Source organism: Bos grunniens, chromosome 17 (assembly GCF_055505025.1).
Source record: "Bos grunniens cultivar Pamir isolate PY7600 chromosome 17, Bosgru_T2T1.0, whole genome shotgun sequence".
Taxonomy (NCBI): domain Eukaryota; kingdom Metazoa; phylum Chordata; class Mammalia; order Artiodactyla; family Bovidae; genus Bos; species Bos grunniens.
The window spans coordinates 3,088,132-3,101,231 of record NC_141181.1 but is presented as its reverse complement, the minus strand read 5'-3'; the positions used below and the strand labels follow the sequence as shown (position 1 = coordinate 3,101,231).

General features: G+C 39.4%; 1 protein-coding gene and 1 long non-coding RNA gene across 2 annotated transcripts; one reads left to right on the top strand and one right to left on the bottom strand.

The window, feature by feature from the left end:
* Positions 1-710: 710 nt before the first annotated feature.
* FGA (fibrinogen alpha chain) lies at positions 711-8,805 on the bottom strand. The gene is made up of 6 exons (XM_086346215.1): positions 8,649-8,805; positions 6,325-6,459; positions 5,335-5,518; positions 4,158-4,303; positions 2,345-3,590; positions 711-1,603 (listed from the first exon to the last, which is right to left on the bottom strand). The coding sequence occupies exons 1-6, from the start codon at positions 8,778-8,780 to the stop codon at positions 894-896; spliced, it is 2,553 nt and encodes an 850-aa protein (XP_086202341.1). The 5' UTR covers positions 8,781-8,805; the 3' UTR covers positions 711-893.
* A 1,210-nt stretch (positions 8,806-10,015) lies between these two features.
* Positions 10,016-13,100, top strand: LOC147354928 (uncharacterized). Its single transcript, XR_015144101.1, has 2 exons — positions 10,016-10,596; positions 12,863-13,100. It is a non-coding gene; the product is annotated as an uncharacterized LOC147354928 (long non-coding RNA).

The window sequence follows — 13,100 nt, the reverse complement described above, 5'->3', positions numbered from 1 at the left end:
CTGCAAGGAGATCCAACCAGTCCATTCTGAAGGAGATCAGCCCTGGAATTTCTTTGGAAGGAATGATGCTAAAGCTGAAACTCCAGTACTTTGGCTACCTCATGCGAAGAGTTGACTCACTGGAAAAGACTGATGCTGGGAGGGATTGGGGGCAGGAGCAGAAGGGGATGACAGAGGATGAGATGGCTGGATGGCATCACTGACTCGATGGACGTGAGTCTCAGTGAACTCTGGGAGTTTGTGATGGACAGGGAGCCCTGGCGTGCTGAGATTCATGGGGTCGCAAAGAGTCGGACGCGACTGAGGGACTGATCTGATCTGAAGGTCTTCATTGGAAGTCTTAAAAAGTAGACAGGTTTCTATTTCTGTTAGGAAAGAATGCTCCTTCGGCCTTGCTGGATTTGCTTGCCAACAGAGGAGATTAATGTTCATAGTAACTTGTAAATTCCTAAACAAAGGCCAGCCATTGTTCAGTCCAGTGATTTGCAACTTAAGGTATTGGTTTAAAACGATTCAAGTAGAATAGATGAAACTACTTTTTGCTTTACAATGACCCTATGACTTTGGGTGGTATGAAATGGAGACATTCTCAAAACTACACCCTTAAGCGTTGCATAGAGGACCTTCCATCTCACTTCCTCTTACTGATGTACTGTGTGTCCTTGGTGCATTTTAATACAAATTTTAAAGCCCACAGAACTATCTTAAAGATTAAAAACTCATGTAACTTTATTTTATAAACACTACTATGTCTCAGTTACATTTAGCTACAGTACAAAGAATAATAAAATAGCACCTGAGAATTTTTAGTAGGCTGTAAAGAATCTCCTTTCTCTTCCTTAATTTTTTCTCTTCTTCACTAAATAGAGTCCACTCACTTCCACTCCTTCAGCCTATTGTGTCACAAGGGGCCGGATTTTCATACGAACAGCCCTGAGAGAATAATCTGCACCTCTGAAGGGGACCCAGACCACACCATTCTCAATCTCATAGGGACTGTTGTCCCTGGGGTCATAGGAGCCACCAGGATAGTAGATGCCATTGAGATTGGCTGCCTGGCAGTTGTTGTACCACCAGCCTCCTCCGTAGACTTCAGCACAGTTGTCTTCCCACTTGTCTGCATCCCTGTCGAAGGTGCTGAACCGCATACCAGTGTGAGAAGTGTACTCTGTCCCTTCCTCCACAGAACCCTCAATCAGAGCATCACCTGCTGTGCCCTTGTAAGAGGAGACCTCAAGGGCATAGTCCTCTGCCTCAGAGCCTACCCTCAAATGATATTCTGCATAAGCCCCTTTCCCAGCCCAGTCTTCTAATTCAACCCTAAGGATGGAGCCCCTCAGGGTTAGTAAGTGGAGGTATTCATTGCCTAGCCAGAATTCTCCTTCTCCCTTGTCATTTAGGCTGCCGAAACCTCTCTTGTAGTCTTGCCAGGTTCGGTTAAAATTCAGTGATCCATCCATTCTTTGCTGGATCAAAAGCCATCCTCCCAAACCGGTCTCTTGATCGCAATAAACAGAAAAAATTTTACTGGATGCTGGTAGCTTGATACTGAAAATGCCACTTTGGGCACCTGAAGGATGTGTTTGGAGGACATCATAACAGTCTAAAAAAAAAAAAATTAAGCTGGTTGGAAGAAATTTCTCTCATTTAACTTTACAAAGTTAAATGGCCTAGATTAAATGAAAGTAACTGGCTTCCTTTCCCTTCCTTCCTTCCATTCTTCCTTCTCTTTAAAGAGAAAGGATGTGCTTACACAGGGATGGAACTTATGCAAGTCAATAGCATTTATATGTACAAATTGCAAGGGGGCTTTTTCTCAATGAATTTGTAATTTCACTTCCACATACTGATTAATGACAAGTAATCAGCAAAGATATCTTTAGCATTTAGTACTAATATCACTTATTTTTAACCTGACCTCAATGTCACCCGAGCCATACACTAAAAATATGAGTAATATGTTAGTGACAATTTCCAACAGCACACATTCTGAGTGGTAAAAGAATTTGAATAAACAAATTTAAAAATTGAGTGCCAGAAGGATTAATTCATTCATTCATATAACATGTATTTATTGAATGCTGACTCCACACTGCTAGGCGTTTGGGAATACAGAAATGAACATGATAGACAAAGTCCCTGCCCCCATGGAACTTACAGTCTAGCACGCGTGCGCACACACATATATACACACACATACACACAAACAAAACCATGTAATTTCAATTAAGCAGGATAGAGGACTAAGGAAGAAGTAAAAGGTGCTATGGGAGACACGTTGCAGGAGTAATGAACTTAGTCTAGGGGGTCAGGGAAGGCTCCCCCAAAGGAGAAGTGTGGATACCTCTGGCAGGACGAGCTTTAGCATGGCCTTTCTGGGTGCCGTGTGCTCCTTTAAAGCCAAGATCCTCTAGGCTTTCGGCCTCATCTTCCATTTTAAAGTGCTTGCTTTCAATCGCGGAGCCACCTCTGTTGACAGTTGTGCTGCTGCTTACAAACTGTTTGCTGTGAGTTGAAGTTTTACTACTCGAAGAGCCCGATTCCCCTAAGGCTGCAACATCGGGTTCTAAGCCTGTCCTACCATCAAACTCGTGTGAACTACGGGTGAAGAAATCATCCTTGTTTCTAAGAAAGAAATCATCTAGTTTACCCCTCGTAGACAAACTATGGTGCCAGTCGAAGTCTGCGTCACCGCAGTCAGAACCATCTTCAGACTTTACCACTTCTTTGGTCGTTTCTGTGCGACCGTCGGCATTTGTAACTGTCTTTGTAATGACTTTAGAGCATGAACGACGAGTGGTAGTTGTGTGACCAGAGGTGACCTTCTCATTATCAATCAGAAGCTCTTTATCTCCTTTAGTAGTGACAAGTTTACCTGTGTGGAACTCTTGCTTTGTCCCTGAACTTACACTTCCTTCCTCTCTAAAGGTGCCCCAGTCTGGACTGGAAGGCCTAATGTTCCCATGACCTGAGCTATCTGGCCTAAAACTTGAAGATCCAGAGCTTGCAGTATTCCAGGTGCCAGCACTTCCGGGCTCGGGGCGGCCGGGGTTCCAGGTGCCAGCACTTCCGGGCTCGGGGCGGCCGGGGTTCCAGGTGCCAGCACTTCCGGGCTCGGGGCGGCCGGGGTTCCAGGTGCCAGCACTTCCGGGCTCGGGGCGGCCGGGGTTCCAAGTGCCACTACTTCCAGGTCCATAGCTCCCAGGGTTCACATTTCCAATACTACTGGTTCCAGGCTTTCTGGGACTTCCTGGTGCTAATCCTGTTCCGTGAGATACAGAGTCTCCTCTGGCATGTCCATCGCCACCGAAAGTTTCCAACACCATTTTCGTCTGCTGCATTTCCAGCAGTGCCTTCCATTCTAGAGGGGCCTCTTGGAGCTGGCTCTTGAACTCTCTGGGAACAGGGCCTGTAATTGTACTCATTTTTATCAATGGTAAGTATTGAATGTCTCTAGAGGGAAGTAGGTTTATGGCAATAACCTGTTCAAGTTGCTTCTGCTGATTTTTATAGTCCTCCAGATCTACCTTATGTTCTAAAGCTCTACTGCATGACCCTTTGCAAGATCGGATCTTAATATCAATGTCCACCTAGAGAGAGGGGGGAAAGATAAAGAAAAAAGGTAGCTGTAAATGAACTGTCTGTTGAGTTCTTAGTAATTAACTTACTTTTTGGAAACTGGTTTGACTTGGAGACCTACCAACCATCCTCAGTGGAAGAGACCTTGGGTATTGTAAGGCTGGCCAGGATAAACAATAGGAGCTATCTGGATTTATCTTAGAATAGATCAAGAGGAAAGTGTTATTCCCTCCAAAGGAAACATTAATGATGTGATCCTCTGTGAGACTGAAGCTGAAGACTCAGAGACACAGTGGTGTCAGGGACAAGCAGGGCTTGGAATAAGACAAGCAAAGACTGAATATTTGCTTTTGAAATTACCATTTTACATGCTCTTGGAGATTTTACTTAATAGCACTGAGCTTGTTTTTTCATCTGTAGAGTGGATCCGTAATACCTACTTTGGTAGATAATAGCTATAACGCATTGCTCTACGTCAAGCAGGCATTTAAGTAGGCATTTAATGAATGACTATTGTCTTCCTTTCCTTGCTACTCAAAAATAAGGATATCTGAAGTCAGAGCCACATCGTTACTCACCTCCAATCGTTTCATATCTACCAGTTGATCCCTGACATTTTTCTGCAGAAGGTTGATATGTTGTACTTGTTCTATGACTTTGCGCCTCAGGATCTCAATTCTGCTTCTCAGATCTTCTGATATTTGTTTAAATGTATTATCATTGTCTGAAATGGAAAATATGGATACTGAAGTAGCTGCTGAGTGATTTGCTTGTGTTAGTCAGAAAAAGAAGGCAATTTGCTTATGGATATTCCCCATTTTACTTCTATAATAGTTTCTACTCTAAACATTTAATTTGTGATTTTCAAATCTATTAGGTGTTTGATATTTGGACAATATCCTGCAGTCATCCATGAAAATTAAGGTGCATTCTTCAAATAAATCTCTGAAAATTTAAAGGTATAATTGAGATAAAATAATGTTTAATCACATTCCAATTATTTCATTATATCCTTAATCAAGGAACTTGAATATATTCTTGGATTTTCTTACTGAAAAGGTTTTCTTCCCAGCTATAGGTTTGAAATTGTTTGTAAACTTTCTTTTTTTATAAGTCAGCAGGATCATTTATTTGCCAGTTGCTCTTGCACCATAAAATTAATTGAGTCTCCCAATGATATAAAGAGTGAAGGCAAGTTTTCATGAGCTGGAGTCTCTTACTAAACTTGCTGCCCATGCCCAGAGCAAGTCTGAAGTTTCCTGGTCCTAATGAGACTTAGTGCTAGGCCTGGGAGAAAGAGACAACATGACTCCATATTTTTTAAAAAGCAAAACACTTTCTAAGAAGCTCGGTGGAGTCTGAATTGCACTCCCAGCCCCACCACCTGAGCGCTTTGTGCCTTTGGGCAAGTCCCTTGACCTCTCAGTACCTTCCTTTGTAAGGCAGAAACAGAAACATCTACTCAAAATGTTGGGCTCATCTTATTTGCAGAATATACTCTTAAAAAAGAACACACTTAGATTCTAGTCTTCAGTCCAAAATTCTGACTTTGTGACCTAAAATAATGCTAAGCTACCTTGTTTTACATGATAAAAATGACTAAAACAAGGCCCCTCCTTAAAATTCAGGGATATCATAAAGATACGTGTTTCTACTTAAAGTACCCTGGAATAAAATCACAGTTGCTACAACAAGACATCCTATCTATTTCTGATTTTTGTTGTTTTTATTGTGTGCACTAACTGTAATACTTACTGTTAGCTTTGGCAAAATCCCCTCTCATTAGTTCCACTATGTTCTTGGTCAATGTATTAGAGTCCTTATTGTTCTTCTGATAATTAAATAGTGAATCTCTTAGTTTATTTATTCTGCTTGTAAAATCTTGATCGACTTCATCAATCAATCCTTTCATCCTGCAGCCAGAAGGGCATTTTGTATTCTGGAAACGAGGAGGAAAAATTAAGAGTCTATCTCTCAGAAATGGACTTCTGGGTGCTGAGGGGTGGGGGAGGGTGGAGGAGGGATGGATTAGGAGTCTAGGATTAGCAGATGTAAATTAGTATATGCAAGATGCATAAACAGCAAAGTCCTACTGTATAGCACTAGGGACTATAGTCAATATCCCGTGAGAAATCATAATGGAAAAGGGTGTGACAAAGAATACACATATGTATTACTAAGTCACTTTGTTATATAGTAGAAATTAAAATAATATTGTAGATCAACTACACTTCAGTAAATTAAAAAAAATTAATGAAATAGTCTGTCTTTCAGAGCCAGTAAAATTTTGCAGGTTTCTGTGAGCCCCCACTGTTCTCTTCTTCAGTCTCTTCACATCATTTCTTGCCCTAAAAGTACTTTAAGAGGGCTAGTCGGAAATCCTAAAGAAATTCTGGAATGAGGGTCCGCTTAACCATAAATTAGGACCCATGAAATCTGGAGGCCCTAATACTCAGGTTCGTAGTACTTGTCTGAACATGCAGCTATAATCCAATCTGTTAATCCCACCAATGCCCCAGAGTCTGGGAGGTGATTTAAGCAGTGCTCTCAGGACTAGGTTCTTTTCTACTTGTCTTCTTTTATTTGCAATGTAGGTTAATTAGGTTATTTCCTACTGGACAAGTTTTCAGTGACCTGAGGTGGCAGCTTGCATGCACTGCCAGCAGGTCAGGAAGGACTGTCCTGATTCAATCTGTGTGCCCAGGAAAGGACTCTCCTGCCCCAGTCCCCATGCCCATGGCTTACCCAGTCTTCATCAGAGCAGAAGGGCCAGCCTGTCTCTTTGCAGGCAGATTGCTGTCTTTCCACAAGTCTTGGGCCACGCACCCCTCCTCCTTCAGCTAAAAAGTCACCACTGGCAGGATCACTACCATCTTCTGTCTTTAACGATTTATAAACACACACGAAAGAGAGAGGTGATCTTTAAGCAGATAAAGAGGAGACACTGGCATGCCTATAAATCCTGAGCAAGGGATCCAAGGGGCTCTATAAGCTTCAGTTTTCTTATCTTTTGGATGAAAATCCTTAAGGCCCATTTTGTGGAGTTGTGAGGTTAAAGGAGATTAGTGTATAAACCTTAACTGTGTTTGACACTAATCAAACCTTTAGTAAATGTTAGGAGTTTTAAAGGATCTGTTGTAAAAGAAAAATTATTTGAATCAACAAACAGTTAAAATTTACTTTTACATTTTCATTCATACCTGGAGATAGAAAAATAATGGAGAAACCCAAGAGTTCTCTCTCCTCTAACTCCTGTTTTAGTAGGAAAAAACCTATACTTCAGGTCTGTGTCTCCTTCAAATATCTACAACGACCTTATGGGTCCAAAATTTAAACAAGCATATACTGAGGACACACATGTGGCCAATTCATACTCAGAAATGCTTTTAGGGTTACTCACATAATAATTTCTTTTATTTGAAATGAAAAGTATACTGAAAGAAAAAAAAGGTCCAAGACTGTCAACTTTTTTTGAACATCTTATAGTTAGAAATAAAAATTAAAAAAAAATTCTGTTGGTATCAATGAGTGAAATAGGATATATAAATATTCTTCCAACAAAATGGTATAACTTAATACATCAATGTTGATTTTATGTTTTAACTATTTTTATTTTGTACCACCAACTTGCAGGGAGTTTTGTGATCTCAGTAGTTTATTTTTGTTATAACTTTATTTATTTATTTTCTCTGTGCTGGCTTTTCTCTAGTTTTGGGAATGCTCTCCACTTACGGTGTGTGTGGCCGTGGGTTCTCCTGTTGTGGAGCACAGGCTCTAGAGCTTTCGGGCTGCACTAGTTGCGGTTCCCAGGCTCTAGAGCACAGGCTCAGTAGCTCTGGAGCATGGGCTTAGTTGCTCTGTGGCGTGTGGGATCTTCGCAGACTAGGGACTGAACCTGCATTTCTTGCATCTCCTGCATTGGCAGGTGGATTCTTTACCACTGAGCCACTAGGGAAGCCCTCAGTAGTTTATTTTTATAATTAGTTAGTATTTTCTGTCTCATTAAAAAAACCCCGATAATAGTAATGTGAGCAATGTATAGTAATGTCAAGCAATCAAGAGCAATTTATTTAAAGGAAAAAGTACAATCTTTTTGTTTAAAAAATAAAATTATAAATTTAGACATACTTTGGAATAAAATGACAGGATAATAAAAACAGGTAAAAATTAAATATTTATGCCAATAGTGGAGAAATAAATGAAATGTATGCATTATGCAAAATATAACTTTAGCAAATGCTGTTAGTCTTATTTCCTATAAAAATGGTTATTTATTGCTTACTGTAAGGGAGAAAATTATGTTAGAAATATTCTTTAGTTTCTTCTACTCTGGTAGGGTTTATAAGCAGTAAAGAGAAAGAAAGAAACCAGGATAGTTCATAGCCTGGAAGTAACTGAATTTTTAGAACAGATTTATCATGTTTTCATAAGATTAATGTGTTTCAAAAGTATTGTTGAATAAAGTTTGTCTTCTTTTCTGTAAATCTCTGTAGTCAAACTTTAGGAATTATTGCAATATTTGTGATTATCTTAAAAGCATACAATTTCTTCCAAAAAGCATACTGGTTTATCAATTAATCTCTTCTGATTTTGCTGTGTAATTTGTTTTCAAAAATAGCTAATTTTCTTTTGTCTTAAACACAAAAACAAACTTTTAGAAAAGCTACATTAAACCATTGCTCTGCATGTTATGGGCAAATAGAAATTAATAATTAGATTAAAAATTCTTATGATAAGAATGTTCTGTTAGCTAGCAATCCCAAGTCTTTACAGCAACAAAGATAGCAAATATTTCTTCTCTTTAAAACAAACAAACAATATAAAACCAAGCTACAGGTGCAGAAGCTTCCCCTGTGAATTTATACACTTTGGTCCAGCTAAGTCTCTTTCTTAGGATCATATTCCCTGTATTCTTGAGATGTCAGTCCCATCTGGGAACTTCCCTCCCCAGGCTACAGTTTATAAAGCCAGCAGTGTGTGATGACATACACATAGCTGACTCAGACCTGCAAGCTCTTTGTAGAATGAACACCAGAAAGAAAGAGAAAAGGAAATAGAGAAGGCCATACCTTAATTGCACCCACCAAACTCAGGACCAGGCAGAGGTCCCTCACGGAAAACATCTCTGCCGTGGATAGGGCTGACTCAAGAGGAGCACCCAGCTGAAAGAAAGGAAGACTGCCTCCTCTTCCAGTCCGCATCCCATTTAAATCTGCAGGAGGTCTGATTAATCATTATCTTTGTCCCATTGAGAGAGTCAACATGCACCCTGCATCCCTTGCTCCTTCTGTAAGGTTGTTGTCCTAGAATTTCTTGCTCAATTCCCCAAGCTTGTTTGCTTCTGATAAGCTATTGCAAAGGTAGCCCAGTTCGTGGAAAATTCCATATTCCAGGAACACAGTGACTTTGGAAATGCAAGGGGGAACGTGGGAGGACCTACTCTTGGAGTACTTGAAAGAATACAGAGGTGGCAGAGATGGGCTAGCCATAGCCCACCAGGAGGTAGGGATTTGACAACTGAGATTTCAGTTTACATAGGAATGATGGTTGGTGGATCTGACTTTTGACTGACTGTGACGATGAACTGATCCTGAAGGGCTTCGATAAGCTTACTGTGAGCAGAGATGACTTCCCTCTCTCCAGAATGGTTAGGACAGGCAGCCCCTGAAGCCAAATATCCTAGATTCACAATCCCAGCTACACCATTTCCCAGCTCTGCTTCTGGACAAGTACTCTACTTCTTTATGCCTCAGATTCCTCCTAGTGATAACTTGCCACACATTTTTATGAAGAATAAATAAGTTAATCTTTGTAAAGCCCTCAGATTGTCACATAGTAAGTACTCAGTAGTAAGTGTTAACAATTATTGGAAAATTTAAAATGCCATGAAAATATTATTTGTTTTCAGTTTCTGTAACTTTGGACCTGCTCATTTATTTCCCTGCTCTTTATCGAATTTTCTTTTCTAAGGAGTTGCCAGATTTAGCAAATAAAAAACTAGGATGCCCAGTTAAATTTGAATGTCAGATAAACAGCAAATATATTTTAGTGTAAGTATGTCCCATTCAATATTTGGACATAGACTAAAAATTTATTGTTGTTGTTTATTTGAAATATATATTTAACTGGGCATCCTATGATATGTCTGCCAATCCTACTTTGTCTCAAATGCTGCTTCCTATGTGAGGCCAATCCTGATTGTAGTATAATAACCAAAAATCATTGAGTGTTTACTACCTGCTGGGCACTTTGTTGGACACTTTACATAGTACCTGATTTCATGTCTCCAATTGAAGTCAGCCTCTTATTTTTTCATACTGCCTTAGACCATGTACCACTCATAATATTTAGTACTACAGGAACATTATCCATCTCATCCATTAAATCATAAACTGGAGAACTGACATATTTTATTGATCTTTATATTCCCCAAAAGGTATGGGACTTCACTGAACAAGAAAGCATGAATGAACTCCACTGTTGTGAAACTGACTGCTGTCTCCTTGGGCTCTGCGGGTGTGTGAAGCCTGGTGTGAGTGTGTGAGAGCCCTGGTACAAGGCAGAGCCCTCCCACACCGCCTGCTCCATGGAAGGTTCTTTGTCCGACCAGGGTCTCCGCTGATGTGGCTTTCTCGGGTTTCTAGAGGCAGCTGCAGAGCTCAGAGAGAGCCCTGGAGTCTTATCTGGATTCTGGAGGGCAATGATTCCATGGAAAACTGGGTGACACTTGTCTACAGTGGTTGAACTAGCAAAATGCCAGGAATATATAGGACCCAAGACTGACTTCCTCAGATGTTTTCCTCTGCACAAAATGTCTTTCTTGGAGGTGAACATGGAATATGGGAAAAGTTCCCAGAGAGTAATCTGGTGAACTTCAGATGACTTGGTTGGACAGAATCTGATGGAAAGTAAGCTAAAAGAAACCAGTGTGGCTGAATGCCAGCACTCTGGTGCCATGTCCAGGCATTTCCAAGTAGCACCTGGGGCACCATCATTGCTATTCCATGGCTCTTTCAGGTATCTGCACGTCTCACTCCCTTGCTTCATCTAGGGCTCTGATCAGATAGCACCTCTTTGGAGAGGCCTCTTTTGACCACCCTACCTAAAGGGCAGCTACCCTCACATGCTTTTCTTTTAAGATGAGTGGGTTTTCACTCATTCTATTTGATCACTACTGGACAGTATAGATGGGAAAGTTGTTTATTTTTTGTCTCTTCCACACTACATTCCTGAAGCTGAGGCACACTGCCTACTACAATGCCAGGCGTAGAATAAGTACTATTAAATATAAATAGAAAGTTCCTGTGTTATCTCTCCAGTACCAGAGTTCCCTAAGCAAGCACTTCTGGGGGACTCTTCAGCCTGGCACTGCAAAAATGAACACCAGGCTAGGTTCTTTATCTCATGTGTGTGCTAAGTCGCTTTAGTCATATCTGACTCTTTGCAACCCTATGGACCCTACGCCAAGCTCCTCTGTCCATGGGATTCTTCAGGCAAGAATATTGGAATGGGTTGCTGTGCTCTCCCCCAGGGGATCTTCCCTACCCAGGGATCAAACCAGCATCTCTTATATTTCCTGCCTTTGCAGGTGGGTTCTTTATCAGTAGCACCACCTGGGAAGCCCTCTGTATCTCATAAACAAGCCTTGTTATCAGCCTTGGAGAAGCAGGTTTTGCTTAGACAGAAAGGCATGCAGGTGAATAGGCAATGAATAATACAAGGAATATGATTTTTTTATTGAGGTGTATATGATGTCCAATATTGTGTGTTTCAGGCATACAGCATATTGTTTCACAATTTTTAAAGATTATAGCCATTTACATTTATTATAAAATATTGGCTATATTCCTATGTTGTACAGCATATAGGAGTATAATTTTTTAAATCATATGACAATAAGGATATCTTTACAGGAGTAAAAACGGGGAAAAAATTGAGAATTTTCCAATTTCTTAAGCCAAAACCACTCTGTATTGCATTTCCCCAACAGATTACTATAGTCTATTTTCTTTAGCTCTAATGAGATAAGTATTTCCTTCATTAATATAATTTTCCACAAATTATAAGTATCTAAATACAGAATTCACATATATGTTATGCCATCACACCTGGCAGGACTACAATAGTTCCTATTTGTATGATATATAATGTATGTAAAAAGAGTAGAAATTCTATAACTGTAATTATGTTTCACTTTTAAACTATATCCACACATTAAAATTTATATAGGAGGGTAAAATACATAGCCAGTCATCTATTTGTCCTTGTAGAAGCATAACTTTAAAATACAAATGAAGCAAAATAAAGCAACCCTCTGCTTTCTTTTGAATGGGGTATTTGTCCTTATTGGGGCTACATCCCAGAAAGGAGGCTATACCTTCCTTCACCAATTTATTTTAAATGTATTAAATTCTGAGATCAGTTCATTTATTCGTTTGAGAATAATAAACATTTATTGTATATCTGCTATTTGTCTGTCCTGCATGCTATATTCTTGAGATAGAAAGGCAAATAATGTATAGTCATGTACATTCAGGTTGCTTGCAGTTGGGGAACAAATAGATACATGTGCAGCTAAGAAGTTAAACCATATAAAATGGCCATTTTTGTAGATCAGAATGATTAATGTCTCAATTTCAGTAGGTTTAATCTGATACAAAACAATGGAAAAAATCCCATGAGGTAAGTTCAAAGTACTTTTAGAACACAGAGATTGAAATAGTGTTTCTGCATGACTTTCTGTCATATGCTTTTTATAAAATATTCCTTAAAATATCAGATTTGATTCATGTCTAAAAATGAAAGATACCTCTTAAAAAATAGTAGTTACATCTTTTAGCATAAAAACTTGTATGAATGTGTATATTTATTAGTCTCCTAATAACAAGAACATAATGGTACTTTGACAGGAAATAATTTGTTAAAATAGTATTTAGTGCATAACTGGAAAGTAGCACAATTAATTTCTATATTTTGAAATGTTTGAATTACAAAAATACAAGAGACCCTGGCACTTAAACTACTCTTTTGGCACCTCTGGCTCAGGTTTTATTCTTTTTGTTTTTTGCCTCAGGTTTTGACAGCAGTGACTGATCTGTAAAGGATTTACTGGAAAACGTTGGCAAGGCTACTTAGCTTTGTGTATCTTATTTTCTCTCCTTGTTTTCCTGAATTCCAAGCAAAATTGCAAAAGCTTGTTTTTAACCAATCTGCTTAATGTGAAAGGTGAATAGATTAGTATGATGATCTATCTGAAAGTGACTAATGGGCTTTTTCCTTTCAGAACTCATCAATACTCTGATTGCAGATGGTTTTCCTGAAAGTTACAGCTGTAGAAAGAAGATGAGAATTTCCTTAAATACACAGAAATGATTCTGAGCTACACTTATGAAAGTGAGGATGGAAAAAAAGAGTTCTTGATCATTCCTGATCCCATCACAGTGTGTTTCTCTTTAATCTCTTTATTCATGAAAGAAACCTACTTTGTTCTTTAAATTAAACTATCCCCAGATTAATAGCCA

Bases quoted from the DNA above. Each gene is read 5' to 3' on its own strand.
- FGA (XM_086346215.1), bottom strand. From the start codon at position 8,780: ATGCGGACTGGAAGAGGAGGCAGTCTTCCTTTCTTTCAGCTGGGTGCT. The intron at 6,460-8,648 runs GTATGGCCTTCT...AAATCGTTAAAG, and splicing joins GTTTGGTGGGTGCAATTAAG to ACAGAAGATGGTAGTGATCC. The intron at 4,304-5,334 runs GTAAGTATTACA...TTTCCATTTCAG, and splicing joins GGATTTTGCCAAAGCTAACA to ACAATGATAATACATTTAAA.